This window comes from Acipenser ruthenus, chromosome 2, assembly GCF_902713425.1.
Source record: "Acipenser ruthenus chromosome 2, fAciRut3.2 maternal haplotype, whole genome shotgun sequence".
Classification (NCBI taxonomy): Eukaryota; Metazoa; Chordata; class Actinopteri; order Acipenseriformes; family Acipenseridae; genus Acipenser; species Acipenser ruthenus.
The window spans coordinates 49,538,882-49,554,959 of record NC_081190.1 but is presented as its reverse complement, the minus strand read 5'-3'; the positions used below and the strand labels follow the sequence as shown (position 1 = coordinate 49,554,959).

The 16,078-nt window shown below is 39.2% G+C and overlaps 1 protein-coding gene across 2 annotated transcripts in view; it reads right to left on the bottom strand.

Annotated features, from left to right (window-relative positions):
• LOC117408401 (netrin receptor UNC5C-like) overlaps positions 1-16,078 on the bottom strand; it is a 379,281-nt gene that overhangs the window by 176,931 nt on the left and 186,272 nt on the right. For both annotated transcript variants that reach the window (XM_034013361.3, XM_034013362.3), the window contains exon 4: positions 7,113-7,216. In XM_034013361.3, coding sequence (XP_033869252.3) covers positions 7,113-7,216 — 104 coding nt within the window. The remainder of the gene's footprint in view (positions 1-7,112; positions 7,217-16,078) is intronic.

Below are 16,078 nucleotides of genomic sequence, written 5' to 3'. Positions count from 1 at the left end.
CAACCCCAAACATACAGCGAAAGTCATTAAGAACTATCTTCAGCATAAAGAAGAACAAGGAGTCCTGGAAGTGATGGTATGGCCCCCACAGAGCCCTGATCTCAACATCATCGAGTCTGTCTGGGATTACATGAAGAGAGAGAAGCAACTGAGGCTGCCTAAATCCACAGAAGAACTGTGGTTAGTTCTCCAAGATGTTTGGGCCAGCCTACCTGCCGAGTTCCTTCAAAAACTGTGTGCAAGTGTACCTAGAAGAATTGATGCTGTTTTTGAAGGCAAAGGGTGGTCACACCAAATATTGATTTGATGTAGATTTTTCTTCTGTTCACTCACTTTGCAATGAGTGAACAGAAGAAAATTGATAAATCTAAACTACTAACATGTCTATTTTTGAAAGCATTCTTAGTTTACAGCATTTTTTCACACCTGCCTAAAACTTTTGCACAGTACTGTATATATTATTTCACTGTAGTTAGCAAAACAGTTGAAGTAAAAAAAAAAGCCTGCTTGCAACAGTAAACAAAGAACAAGAGTGTTTCCACCATCTGCGCAAAACTAGTACTCAGTGAAAGCAATTACCGGTGTAGTTGCTGTATTTTACAATGTACTGGACATGGCAGCCATCAATTCCTTTGTTTTGTACAATGAATGCACCGGGGGAAATATCAGTAGGAGAGATCTCTTATGATGCTAGCCACGGAGCTTTGGCAGAAACATTTCACTCAGAAAACTGCGAAGCGGCAGGGAAACGCAGCTCAACCTGGATACAGTGCACATCAAGTGACACACGCAACAGAAAACAATGCCAGGTAACTAAATGCAGTAAAAATAAAACTTCTGATATCTGTGTCCAGTGTGAAAGAGCAGTATGTGGTAAATGCAAACAAGTTGATAAGCGTTACATCTGTGAGGATTGTGCGAATATGGGGGCTACTTTGAAGTATGTTTCCCTGAATGTGCATTCCCGTTACACAATGGGAACGGAGTTATTTTCTTTATGGTATTTTTTCTAAATAATTATTTCGATTTTACAATTCTGTATGTAAGCCTACATGTAACCAGTTTACAGCTGGTTACACAATATTTTCTTTTGAAATGTTTATTTTATTATACTTTTAAGTCGTGCTATGCAGTAGGGTAATGTGAAAAAAAAGCCTTTTATGTTATTTTTGTAAATAATGACTTTGTTTTCACAGTTTCGTATGTACATATAGCAGTTTACACCTGTTTACACAATATCTTCTTTTGAAATGTTTATTTTATTATAGTTTTTAATTTTTTATGTCATCCATTATATGCGCTAATTTCGAAAAAAGCCTTTTATGTTTAATTTTTTCATTTAATACGATGTTTCTGCTGTGCAAATGTTAGATATGTTGTTCATAAATAAAACTTTTGAGTTGTATCTGATAGTTTGCGTTTCATTTTCATATCGAAGCTGTTTAAAATGTACCTGTCAAAATGACTACTGCTGGTGGTTCTAGGTAGTAGCATAAACCCAGCGATTCTAGTGTTAACACAGAGCAATACACGCCGCTGTATTGCCTGTTAACATTGTTATTATTTACTGTATTTGGGTCATCAGACCAATTGGATTACAAAATAAAATATCATTGCTCCTGGTTTATCGTTTTCTGTCTGTTCATTGATCACTGCTGCATTCCTGCATCTGTACATAGTTAACCACTTTGCCACACCCTGGCAACATCACGGCTCTATCAGATGCTCTTCAATATCACCTGATCGTTTTTGTTAATTACACTATGTAACACAATTTTTGTTCCTGGGTAGTAAGTGTTATTTCCTAAATGCTTATGCCTCAAAAGTATAGAAAATGGCTATTATTCCCCACAAACTTTGCTTTTGTGACCAGGACAGTGATATTTTGAAATTTACCTATTTCCAATGAGAAAACGGGCGAATTTGTGTCTTTTCGTTCACATAAAGTCAGAAAAAAACAACATATGAATCCAAATTAACATGTATTTATACTAAAGTAATACAAAAATGACTACAAAAGATTTAGAAATGAGTAGTTTTTCGAGATTTATGATTATACTGTAAATCACTTTCATGAATCAGCCCCCAAATGTAGTCTCCCATCATGCTCTCGTTATACTGTCCTTGGTAGCGGCGTTCAAAGTCCAGTATATCCTGGTGGAAGCGCTCGCCTTGCCCCTCCGAGTACGCTCCCATGTTCTCCTTGAATTTATCAAGATGAGCATCAAGGATAGGGACTTTGAGGGACATCCTACGGCCCATTGTGCCGTAGTTCTTCACCAAAGTCTCAACCAGCTCCACATAGTTTTCGGCCTTGTGATTGCCCAGGAAGCCCCGAACCACTGCGACAAAGCTGTTCCAAGCCTCTTTCTCCTTACTACTGAGCTTCTTGGGGAATTCATTGCACTCCAGGATCTTCTTTATCTGTGGTCCGACGAAGACACCGGCTTTGACCTTTGCCTCAGAGAGCTTAGGGAAGAAGTCTTGAAGGTACTTGAAGGCTGCCGACTCCTTATCTAGAGCTCTGACAAATTGTTTCATAAGGCCCAATTTGATGTGCAGTGGTGGCATCAGCACCTTTTGGTGGTCCACCAGTGGCTCCCACTTGATGTTGTTCCTCCCCACAGAAAACTCGGTCCGCTGTGGCCAGTCCCGCCTGTGATAGTGCGCCTTGGAGTCCCTGCTGTCCCAAAGGCAAAGATAGCAGGGAAACTGGGTAAAACCGCATTGGAGACCCATCAGGAATGCCACCATTTTGAAGTCTCCTATGACCTTGATGCCATCTCAGAAAAATGAGGATATGTATCCATTTAGGCAGCTGAACTGAACTGGTGGGCTTAAGGCCCCTGTATTTATACTACTATTTATATTACTGGAAAGTTCTAGAAGTTACTCCAAGTTTACTCAGCACTGAATCTATCTGGAATGTTCTGGAAAATAGGTACATTTCAAAATATCACTGTCCTGGTCACAAAAGCAAAGTTTGTGGGGAATAATAGCCATTTTTCTATACTTTTGAGGCATAAGCAATTTGGAAATAACACTTACTACCCAGGAACCCCCCCCCAAAAAAAAAAATTGTTACACAGTGTTATCTAATTTCTGGCCTTACTAATGGTTTTTCTACTGGTTTAAAATCCAGCCATTCTTCTATTACTTGTAAAAAACTCCAATCTGCTATAAAAGAACCAGAAGTTGTCGATTCTCTAATCAATTCTGAGATCTCAAAGGGATTCATGGAGGGCCCAGTTTCAGCCCCTCCCTTCCCTCATGCCGCATTAACCCATTGCGGTCCTATGTCCGACCTGGTCCGACATTGCAATTTTCCCTTTCCAGTCCAATGTCGGACCCTGTCCGACATCATCAAAAAAACGTAAAAAACAGGTCTCTATTTTTTTTACTCCGGAAAAAGCCGAGAAAACCATTCAATTGCTGAGTGAGACCGATAGGAGCTGAGAGAAGCTGAAAAAAAAGGGGGTGTATCTCATGAATACAGATAGCCCCAGCTCCACATAGATAACACAGACATAAACAAACAAGATAGCTGCTTCTGCATCCAGCGCTCAAAGAACATCAGACATTTGCAGAGCTTTTTTTAGATGTTATAGTAATAAAATAATGACTTGGATCGCATTATTGAGGAGTTTGGTGATAAAACTAGTGATTAGGAGATGATTTATCGGTATGCACTACTATGAAGAGGTATGTGAAAAATACAGCGAACAAGGGGTGGGGCGAGGCTGGAGATGCAGTACTGAGTGTCCTGTTGATATGCCGTGCCTTTTAAACCTGTTTTACTGTGAAAAGAAATACTTTTAAACAGTGTGTCTAAAATAAACTGAGCTTGGAGTAACTACAAGGAAAATGTCAGGCAAGAAGCACCTCATCATCATCCTCTCTGCTCTTCTATCAGCAGAATTAATTCTCACATTCCCTCGGATCAGTTTTCTTTTCATTACATCACCATATCTGATCCTGTCCATCAAAATATCAGGACAGGGTTCCTGGTTAGCTAAAACAGACATTTCCGAAGCCTTCAAAGTCATGCCTATATTCCCTTCTCTCTGTCATCTTTTTTGGTATCTGTTGGAAGGGGCCATTTTACTTTGCTCCTAAACTAACTTTTGGATGCTGCCGCAGACCTAAGATCTTTGATTCACACTCCGAAGTCCTCTGCTGGATTCCACTCAATATTAATTGCATCCCCCTTCTGCTGCACTTATTGGACGACTTTCTCGTTATATCTCCTCCATCAGCCCCTCCAGCTGAAGCACTCTTAGAACTCAGGTCTCTTTTCTCAGCAGTCGGCGTCTACCTCGCAGAGGAGAAAACCATCGGTCTAGTTCACTCTCGAATCCCTAGGAATAACTTTGGATACTATTCGATTTCAAGCCTGACTGCCTCCCAATAAACTGGAACTCTCACATTAATATTACAGCTGAAGCCAGGAAAGACATTAGGATGTGGTCCTCTCTCTTACAGCACTGTTACGGCCTTTCTCTGTTTTACGATTAATTCATTTCTGCCCCCCATGACCTCTCACTCCATAGGATGCTTCTTCTATCGGTTTGGTGTAATTTTTCTTAATCAATGGTTCTCAGATATCTGGCCTCCAGAAATCAACAATCTTCCGCCTCAGCTTAAATCCACAGCCTTACTTGAAGTATTCTCTAATGTCGTTGCAGCCTATCTTTGGGGTCCATTTTGGCATATCAATCTACTGTTCATATTATTAATAAAGGCAGTTCCTCTTCCCTCTAATTATTATTTAATAAATTATAAATAATTTTATTTTGGAAGCCCAACACCTTCCAGGTATCACTAATAACACTGCTTTCTCATTTTGAGATCGAACCTTTCCCTCTACCCATTCCTCCATTCAGCGAACTGGTTTTCAACTAAAGTCATACATTCGCAATCCTTTGTCTTCAGCTCATTCTAATCTGTACTTCCTCCTCAATCACACTGTCCCATTCATCCGTATAGGTGCAGCAACATCAGCAGCCAACATTAAAATCAACCAGTCCTTCCCTCAGCGGTGGAATCTTACATTCACTCTTCTCGCCTCGATATTATTCCAATAAACAAAGGACCACCAGAGGTTTCCTCCCACAAAAGGCACGGTTTTCCCTCTCTGCCGAGTGGTTAGATTAGTTAAATAAAAATAAATAAATAAATAAATAATTGTAATTAATCAATATCAGTAATAAATCACTAACTTTATTTTCTAACTAACAATTTTCTCTCTTCTTTGCATTGGTGGTGCAGTTGCAGGGAGCTGGGGGTCCTCTTTTGGGGGCAAGTGAAGCTCGCTTCCCGACCTTAGAGGCGGACCCCCGGCCAAATAACTTAACCCTTTGTGGTCCATTTATTCAGTATTTTTTCCAAGTATTTTTTTCACAGTAAAACAGGTTTAAAAGGCACTGCATATCAACAGGACACTCAGTACTACATCTCCAGCCCCGTCCCACCCCTTGTTCGCTGTATTTTTCACATACCTCTTCATAGTCGTGCATACTGATAAATCATCTCCTGATCACTCGTTTTATCACCAGACTCCTCAATAATGCGATCCAAGTCATTATTTTATTACTATAACAAAAAGCTCTGCAAATGTCTGTGATATTCTTTGAGCACTGGATGCAGAAGCAGCTATCTTGTTTGTTTATGGCCGTGTTATCTCTGTGGTGCCGAGGCTATGTGTATTGCTCAGATCCGCCCCTTTTTTTCGGCTTCTCCTATTGGTCTCACTCAGCCATTGAATGGTTTTCTCTGCTTTTTCCGGAGAAAAAACGATTAGAGACCTGTGTTTTACGTATTTTTGATAATGTCGGACCGGAAAGGGTTAACTATATTTTGTTTTCCATTCTCATGCTAATCGATTCATTTGCACCCGTGCCAGTCTCCCCCTTTGGAGAGCAAAGCTTGTTCCCAATTTTCGAGCTAGTCATTTGACTCAACTTATCAAAGGTGGCTCTTATAACTGCCCCTCTTTATGTGTTTTTTTCTCATTCTCTTCCAGCGCTTTTGCTCTCCCTGCGTAAATCGCGAGGCTCTCCATGTGGCTTTTGAGCATCAGCCAAGTCTGACCTCTCTCGACTAGATGACTCAGTAAGTCAGGGAGACCTTGGTTTGTCCTCCTATCCTTCCTTAGTTTTGCCTTGGGGGAAATCCGTCTCTTCCCGGCCTTGGAGGTCTCGTTTTTTTGTTTTGTTTCCCGTAGTTTTTTAATAAAATTTTTATAAAATGCTTCAACACAACCTAAAAAGTTTAAGAAAGCTGTACGATATCAACAGTCGTGCAATGCTAAATTGGCAGACATAAATATTTAAATATACCCTCCTGTATTTTAATATTAATTAGGTTATTTGCATTTGGAAGGAGAATGTCTACGTCTAAAAGAAATCTACATGGAAACACACAACCCAAAAGTACAACCAAAATACAGTGAGAAAGGTGGAAACTGAGCCTTTGAGTTTCAAAAATAGTTAACCACTGTAACTGCTACTTAAACATGCTGATAAAACCTTGGCCTAAAGAGATGTGCATGTGACCGTCTGGTAGTATATTCCAGTTCGGGTGTAAGCTCCTTGCATAATTGCGATATTGCCTGCTGTGTGAGACAAACGATTTTAACAAACATTTAATCTTGGAAACTGTCTACATTTTTTCAGGGTCTGAAATAGGGCGGGCAGGATTTCCCTTGCCTTATTTATTTAAAAGGCAGGACCCTTAAATCCAGCACCATGTACTACAGGCATTGAAAATGTTGGCAAATAGGTTAATACCTCCAAAATCATTGTTATGTCAGAGAATTGCTGCCTAAAGATTGAATACATTTAAGAAAGGTGAAACATACCAAAACCTACATTACTTATATAATATTATCTCAACACATTCTATCTATATTTATGTTGAAGAACAAATATTCAAGCTGTTTTCTTAAATCAAATTTTGATAAATGTATCACTTTCCAATCAATTCATTCTAACTGAAAGGTTAGTGAGTTTGTGATCAGCTGCCATGCTACCATGTACAGTATCATATTGAACTTGTTTAGAATTGAGAAATACAGATTGTGATTAGTTAGAAGAAAGATGACACGTATGTACCTCAGCCATTGGTATCCCCTCAGGTGGGCGACACTGAAGAAGCACTTCCTGTTCCATGGAAACTTCCTTCCCCAAAGGCTCCTGTTCAAAGGTCTTCTTGAGATCTAAAAGCACATCACACACATGCATTCAGTATAATGAACAAGTACATTGTAGTATAAATTTATAATTTAGAATACATTTGTAAAATAATAGGCCAAACACCTGTATACCAGTTCTACCTCTTTTGTGAAGTGTTTTATTTTCTTGTCACAGTTTTTTCCAGCAGCCCATTATGTCTACATATTATAAATAAGTTATAATAAAACATTGCACCCCTTGCATGTCTAATTAAAAGATCCAAAGACATTCCTGCGGCAATCACTCAGCAATAAATTGTTGGCACAATATTGTGATGTGTGTGGTAATTAGTTATATTATTCAGTCACTTCTGAGTCATGGAATTACGAATCTGTGACTTTAATCTTCGAAGAGCACCGAAGCTACTCTCAGATTGGAGCCTGGATCCAGGATCGAATCACTTTAGTACAACCCTAAGTATGGCATAATTCAGATTTAATGGGAGGTATGAGAATTGCCCTTAAAATATATTTCAAGAAACGTTGAGGTTTCCCCACAATTTAAATATTTAAGATAAATACAGGTTTGCTATTAAAATGATACTAGTACTGTATTGGTATAAGAAAAGGGTGTTTTTGAAAAGTATTTTCAGCTTCCATCCACTTAAAAGATGCAGATGTAGCTTGAACCTCAAACCGCAGTGGATAGACAATAATGTAAACAACCCCAAGAAGACAATGGGCCCGATTTTGACAACACGGGGGCAAGCACAAGGGCAATGCTCAAAGATATTGTGGTAGTGTTGCAGGGCGTGGTCTGTACCAAGTGATTTTGATCAGATTTAGCGCCTGTCACAAGTGTAAGAGTGTAAGAATGTGTGTGAATTGAATTTGAATGTATCCAACAGGAAAAAGACACTATTGCAGCATGAAGTAGAATTTGGCAGCACGCAAGCAACTAGCAGACAACGAAAGGAACGCTTCACTCCACAGGACTAGATATTATTGCAGGAAGTTGAAGCAAGGAGAACAATATTAGATGGCACAAAACATCGAGCACCCAAGGCAAATAAGGTGAAAGAGGCATGGAAACAGACAGCTGCATCTATGAATGCTTCTTCATCCGGCATCCGAAGAACTGCACAAGAGTGCCGAAAACAATTCAACAATGTCCGGCGGAGAAGCAAACACAATCTATAGATGGGGGTCCCTCAACAAGCCAGACACTGACGTATGCAGAGGATCGTCTCATCCACCCTTCAACGGGCGAGTATAATGGGTACAATGCGTCATATCTTCCCGACTCTTTACAGATCTGCCTGCAGTAACTGGCAAATATCAGCTATAATTTGCTTGTTAGTCAAAGCTAATAATAGTGTTAAAAGTATTTTGTTTTTATTGATGACTATATTTATTTGCACAAGGCAGAAAGCTCATTTTGCTGTAACAGTTTTAAGTTTACTGTTTCAATTTAAAATCAGAAGTTAAACTGTAAGTAGACAGAAACCTCAGTGTGATAACATTAGTAAATAACATCGAGCTATGGTGAATTACAAACTTAAACCATTTTACTGTTTACATATAATAAAGTGTCTTGGATACAGCAGCTTAGCACATCCTCCTCTATCTTTGTCCATGTGTTTGCCATTGCTCCCCAACATTACTGTTATTTCAGGCTGTATACAAATTTGTCAGCTGGGGACTTTAAACTACGAGCCACGTATGTTCGCTTCATCGGTTTGTTTCCTTAGGTATGGCACATGCAACTGCAGGATCGGATCAACGTTACAGATAAGTGGAGCCTGGTCCAGATCTGCGTAGTACAGCACTTTCTCATGATCAGGCTTCAGTGATCCCGGATCCAATTCCATTTTTTGATCTGATTAGTACAACCTGCCCCAGCTGACTGACGTTTCTACTGGGTCCTGTGTGACCTCCATACTGACTAGTGATTATACGAATAAATGATTGAGAAAAAAAAAGTTTGAGTACTCCTGCAATGTGTGGGGGACCTTTCCGTGTCACTGAAAAATTGAAGGGGACATGTCCCCTGAGTCCCCCATGTAAATTACGCCTATGTGTGCATAGCTTTCTTCACAAGCAACTATGCTTCTCTAATACAACACCAAGTTAATTAAATATTACATTTCTAGTTCCCATTTCATCTAAGAGACACAATTAATAACGTTGTACTCTTTTTTTTTTTGTCTAAACGCAACTAAGAACATAAGAAAGTTTACAAACGAGAGGAGGCCATTCAGCCCATCTTGCTCGTTTGGTTGTTAGTAGCTTATTGATCCCAGAATCTCATCAAGCAGTTTCTTGTAGGATACCAGGGTTTCAGCTTCAACAACATTACTGGGGAGTTGGTTCCAGACCCTCACAATTCTCTGTGTAAAAAAGTGCCTCCTATTTTCTGTTCTGAATGCCCCTTTATCTAATCTCCATTTGTGACCCCTGGTCCTTGTTTCTTTTTTCAGGTCAAAGAAGTCCCCTGAGTGTTCTTAAAGATACCAAAGTTATTTATTTTTCAGTTTTATACATAAAAAAATGCATCAGTTTCATCAATGTGTTCCCTTTGTTCAGTAAAATGTATTTATATTTCACTACATGACTGTAAAATATGCCTAAATTATAATTTAATTTAGAATTGAAAGACCTCTAGAGATGTTTGTTAATTGTTTTACATGCATGGCGACAGTGTCTTAGGGTCTGAAGTGGAGATTTGAGAACAATAGTATCATTGTATATTTAATCTGTTTAATACTTTTCTAGTTTAGAACATCAGGGATATCCTCTATCATATTTCTGGTGGATGATGAGAGGCAGACTTCCAATGCCTTAAGGCAGAGTTAATGTAACGGTGACTAATGAAAAGGTAGGAAAAAGGACACTTGTCAAACTGAAATTATATATAAACCAGAGGCATCCTGAAACTGTAGTAGAACTGTCAAAAAAAGATTAATTCCAGCCTCCCCTGGGCTTTTGGGACAAGTTTAGTCCTAGTTAGTACATTTAGTGGATTTAGGAGGGAAGGGAGGTTTACTAGGCCAAACTGACCAGAAAGCGAAATCAATGTAAAAAGTATTTTACAGGGGAAAAGCCACAAGCACCTATCCTTTGAATTCATAATCCCGGAAGACTGGTTTTAGAGGTCATTAGAAGATAATAAGGCAGCCTCTCTTGGTTATGCAAAATCAAGTGCTTCTGTCTCAATTGTAACTTAATAAGCACAACATTTAAATTTAAATTAAATAACTACCTTGTCAACATTTTTTCAGTAGGTACATTTTTTTATCTCTACCAACCTGCCTAGATACCGACATCGACAACCAACTAATTATCTGCCATTTAAAAATTATAGGATTATTGTACAGAACAATGCTTAAAACACCTGGGTCACAATTGAAATTCTACTTTTATTTTAAATAAAGTTAAGAATTTGTTTAGTGTGGCTCTTTGTTCTCAGTTTTATCTGATTCTCTTCATAAAAAAAGAACGTCAGAATACAGTTTCATCAGGATGTTACAGATATTAGCCGAGGCATCTCTGGATTGTGGGTTTCATTCCCAATGAGACCTCAGATTCCCATTTGGTTATTTTGACTCTAAAAGCACTTTAGATTTAAAGTGCACTGAAATGTGGAATGCAAAAAATACTACAGACCCCCTTAAACCACCAATTGTCAATATCATTAATAGACAGCTGCTATATACAGTATTTTGAAAGAATGTTGTGCTTTGTTGGCCTTTACTGTTAAGTCTATTGCACATACAGTGCCGTGAAAAAGTATTTGCCCCTTGTCTGATTTTCTGCATTTTTGCAAATTTTTGACACTGAATGTTATCAGATCTTCAACCAAAACCTAATATTAGATAAAAGGGACCCTGAGTGAACAAATATCACAAAAATGTGATACATATTTCATTTATTTATTAAAGAGAGTTATGCAACACCCAATGCCCCCGTGTGAAAAAGTAACCTCCCCTTAGACTCAATAACTGGTTACACCACCTTCAGCAGCAATAACTGCAACCAAACGCTTCCTGTACTTATTGATTAGTCTCTCACAGAGCCGTGGAGGAATTTTGGCCCTCTCCTCCATGCAGAACTGCTTCAACTCAGTGACATTTGTGGGTTTTCGAGCATGAACTGCTCATTTCAGGTCCTGCCACATCTCAATGGGGTTTAGATCTGGACTTTGACTAGGCCATTCCAAAACTTTAAATTTCTTGTTCTTCAACCATTCTGATGTAGACTTGCCTGTATGTTTCAGATCATTGTCTTGCTGCATGACCCAGCTGCGCTTCAGCTTCAACTCACGGATGGATGGCCTGACATTCTCCTGTAGAATTCTCTGATACAGATTAGAATTCGTGGTTCCTTCAATGATGGCAAGGCGCCCAGGTCCTGATGCAGCAAAGCATCCCCAAACCATGACACTACCACCACCATGCTTCACCGTTGGTATGAGGTTCTTACTGTGGAATGCAGTGTTTTGGTTTTAGCCAGACATAACGGGGCCCATGTCGGCCAAAAAGTTCCACTTTTAGCTCATCTGTCCATAGAACATTGTTCCAGAACTCTTGAGGATCATCCAGGTGCTTTTTGGCAAACTTGAGACGAGCATTCATGTTCTTCTTGGTGAACAATAGTTTCCGCCTTGCTACTCTGCCATGAATCCCATTTTTGCCCAGTGTCTTTCTGATGGTTGAGTCATGAACACTGACCTTAGCTGAGGTGAGAGAGGCCTGCAGATCCCTAGATGTTGTTCTAGGGTTCTTTGTGACTTCCTGGACGATTTTACGCCTTGCTCTTGGAGAGATTTTGGCAGGACGGACACTCCTGGGAAGATTCACTACTGTCCCAAACTTTCTCCATTTGGACAATATGGCTCTGACTGTGGTTCGTTGGAGTCCCAGAGCCTTAGAAATGGCTTTGTAACCCTTTCCAGACTGATAGGCATCAACAACTTTTTTCCAGAGGTCTTCAGGAATTTATTTTGTTGATGGCATGATGTGCCTCCAGAACCTGTGTGCTGACAACTTCACTCTGATGGTAAGGGCCAAAGTTAGTTAGATTTATATTGGGCAGGGCTGGCCTAAATCAGGCCTGGTTGTTAACCAAAGTACTCAAACAGCTGACCCTAATTATCCCTTTAATTGGGTTGAGTTAAGGGAGGGCAATAACTTTTTCACACCTGAGGATTGCATGTTTGATTACCAAACAAATGAAAGAAGAAAAATGTGCAAAAATGCAGAAAATCAGACAGGGGGCAAATACTTTTTCACGGCACTGTATAAGGAAGTGTTAGCCAGAGCACAACGAGACGGATATTCGTTATTTGGAAAAAAGGCGATATCTGTTACAGACACAGATATAATAATCATATTTGGCATGCCCCTATAATCTACGCTTTTAGTTTCAATGCATGCTTACATTTGTCCAACATAAACAATGGCTAAATAGTGATACTGCTCACCATTAATGTGAAGGATGCAGTTGTTTGCACACAATATTTGGAATGATTGGTGATAGTTTGAGTCCCATTGACGGAAAGTACTCTTGAAGTTGCCTTGCCAGTTCAATGGGGTGTTGCTTGATGTCACCTTTAACACTGTCCTTCAGCAGTAGTTCATTCAATGTCAAGAATTCATGCATGGTAGGGAAACAATTTTGTCTTGCTTTCCTCCACACAGTGAGCCCAGAATTCCAGCTTGTTTATCATTGAGTCAATCTTGTCCTGGACGTTGAAGATTGGTTGCACTCAGTCCTTGAAGTCCTAGATTCAGCTCATTCAAGCGAGATAATATATCTAGCAAGTAGCTCAGCCATGACAGCCAGGCTGTGTTGTGCAGACACTGTGAGAATGGATATGGGTGGTCCGTGAAGAACACCTGTTCCTCGGAGTGGAGTTCAAATAAACGTGCCAAGATCTTACCCCACAACAGCGATTGGACCTCTGTGTGGAGCAATAGATCGACTTGCTTGCTTCTCATCTCATTACATAGTGTGGAGAAGATTTTGGAATTCAAGGGTCAAGCTTTTATGAAGTTGTGGCAGGCTGGCTGTAGTGGTGGCGTCAGACCAGAAAGGAACACACAGTACTGCGAGGTGATGTGGTGAATTGAATGCGCTGCTGCACGGTTTATTAACACAAAACACAAAACAAAACGGCGCGTTGGCCAAACTAAATAGACAGACAAATAAAGTGGATGAACACTAAACAAGTACCGTGCTGGAGCTTCCAGCACGAAATAGCAATTGTTATTTTTACAAATATCTCCTTCTCTCTCACCTGTTCTCCCGAACACACAACCCCGAGTGAGTGCTTTGTGCATCTATATATACAGTTGTGCTGGGATTCAATTACCAATTAATTATTCACTTGCTTGAATCCCAACATGTGAACTAATCTGTGCACTCCAGTGCTCACATATCAATACACTTTTAATTTGCACGTGAAGTGATTTGTGCCACCCTCGTGTCTAAATACAATTATACATTTTAAACACTCGTGCTCATTACCCACATTATATCCCATGTACCAACTACAATACACCAACATTAACACACCACACACAACACACAAATAAACACAGGGGTGGGGCACATAAGTTTACCATCTTTGCAGCATTGTCCAGCACCTCTTTCAAGTTGCTCCATCAGTGCAGATGCCAATGCATCATGAACAGACGATACCAAGTTGATTTATGAAGCTGTCAAGCACCTGGAAAATCTCCTCAGCTGTTGTTTTGATAGGCAACAACTAACAAAACAAAATGTCCTCCTGTATTGCATGTCTGTGGATTCGAAGCTGCAGAGCAAAGTACTGGCGGCTGATGACACTGTTCACCAGTTGAGTCAGGACATCATTGGCCAGGTCATCAACTCGACATGACACTGTGTTGTTTGACAATGGCACTAACTTAATTAATTTCTTGGCCTTCTCCCCAAGCATAACCTTATTAGACAGGACTTCATAATATATCACACACTGTGGCTGAGGGTATTAACGGTCTCCAGTACAAGTAAGAACATAAGAACATAAGAACATAAGAAAGTTTACAAACGAGAGGAGGCCATTCAGCCCATCTTGCTCGTTTGGTTGTTAGTAGCTTATTGATCCCAGAATCTCATCAAGCAGCTTCTTGAAGGATCCCAGGGTGTCAGCTTCAACAACATTACTGGGGAGTTGGTTCCAGACCCTCACAATTCTCTGTGTAAAAAAGTGCCTCCTATTTTCTGTTCTGAATGCCCCTTTATCTAATCTCCATTTATGACCCCTGGTCCTTTTTTCTTTGTAAATCCCATTTTGTTGTACTTCTCATCATACTTAAGTTTCTTTGATAAAGTTCTTATTTTGTCTGCAGTGTTGAGTCACTAGTTGTCTCACCAGCAAGTGTACTGATACTGGCAGGACAAATATCACTACTTTAGTCATCTGTCAATTTTTCACTGTAACGTGCCAGCGGTTATAGTTATAATGTGAAGTATACAATCAAGCGAAAACCGACGTAGGTTTGAGCTCAGTCAGACTGGCCGGTTGCTGGGCAACTGTTATCATTAACACATGTGCTGCACACACACAGAATTAATCAAAAAAAAAAAAAAAAAAAAACTAACATCAGATATTACTACACAAAAAGTCATTTTTTTTATCTTCATTACTCCAAATGAAACCACGAGGTCAGTAGTAGTGTACAGCGTTTTTTTTTTTAAATCCTTAAAACAAAACTAAACATTGAGAGGAACGGTAGTTCCTTGTACAAGTTAGAAAAAACTTGTTTGAAACTACCGAGATTGAGAGGAACGGTAGTTCTTCGTACAAAAAAACTTGTTTGAAACTATGAGAGTCTCTATACAGCTCCAAGAGTTTTGCTGTTTTCACCATGTTGCAGCGGCAAAACTAAATCACTTAGAATTACCATCTGTACCAGCACCAAAAGTCTGAAACTTTCTTACATCAAATGTGAAAAAACAAACAAAATACCTCTTATACACAATGAGATATGTCGTCAAACTAAGCTAAAATTGTTGTTCTTCCTCTTCCGTTTACTTTTTTAAGAGTGTGTAGCGACTTTTCAAACAGAAAAGCTAAATAACTGGACATCTACCAATCATGTGATTCCACATGTTGGTCAATGTCAAAATAAACCAGGGAATGCAAGCAGTTTGATATCCACAACATTTATATTAAACTATTTATTTATGTTTTAAAACGGCACATATTGCAGGAAAATAAATAAATAAATAAATAAATAAATTGCCGTGGTTTGAACTTGCAACATGCCGTCCTTGAAGAGCACACGGCCTTAGCCCGCTGCGCCACTGTGCAGTTGTTGAAATGCATTAATTTTTTAAGCTTACATTCATGCCTGACCAGCTTTTGCTGAAAACCTGAAGGTTCTGCTCGATTCTAGAAATGCTCTATTTCCTGTATGAAAATATCTGGTTTCCTGTTTGGTAGATACCATAAAATGGAATTGTACACAAGAGGGGCATGTAGCTTCCTTGTCTAAATCTCTAATCTAAATTGTAGTTCCTCGTTTAATTAAAAATAAAGGAATAATTTATTAGGTATAAATAAATAAATTATTTAAAAAATGCATAGAGGCATAAATATATTTAGAAATAAATATTTTTAAATAAATAAATGTAGAAATTCATGTTTACATTATAAATGTATAAATAAATTAATAAATAGCAAGCCAGAAAAATATGTCATATTAACTGATTTGGCTGATGCTTTTATCCAGAGCAATTGACATTTGTATCCAAAAAGTACATTTCATGTAAAAAAAAAAAATAAAAGTGTTATACAACGAGACATTAGTGCTTCTTCACTTGTAGCACATGTGGAGTAGTGGTTAGAGCACTGTGCTCTTGCCTGGAAGGTCACGAGTG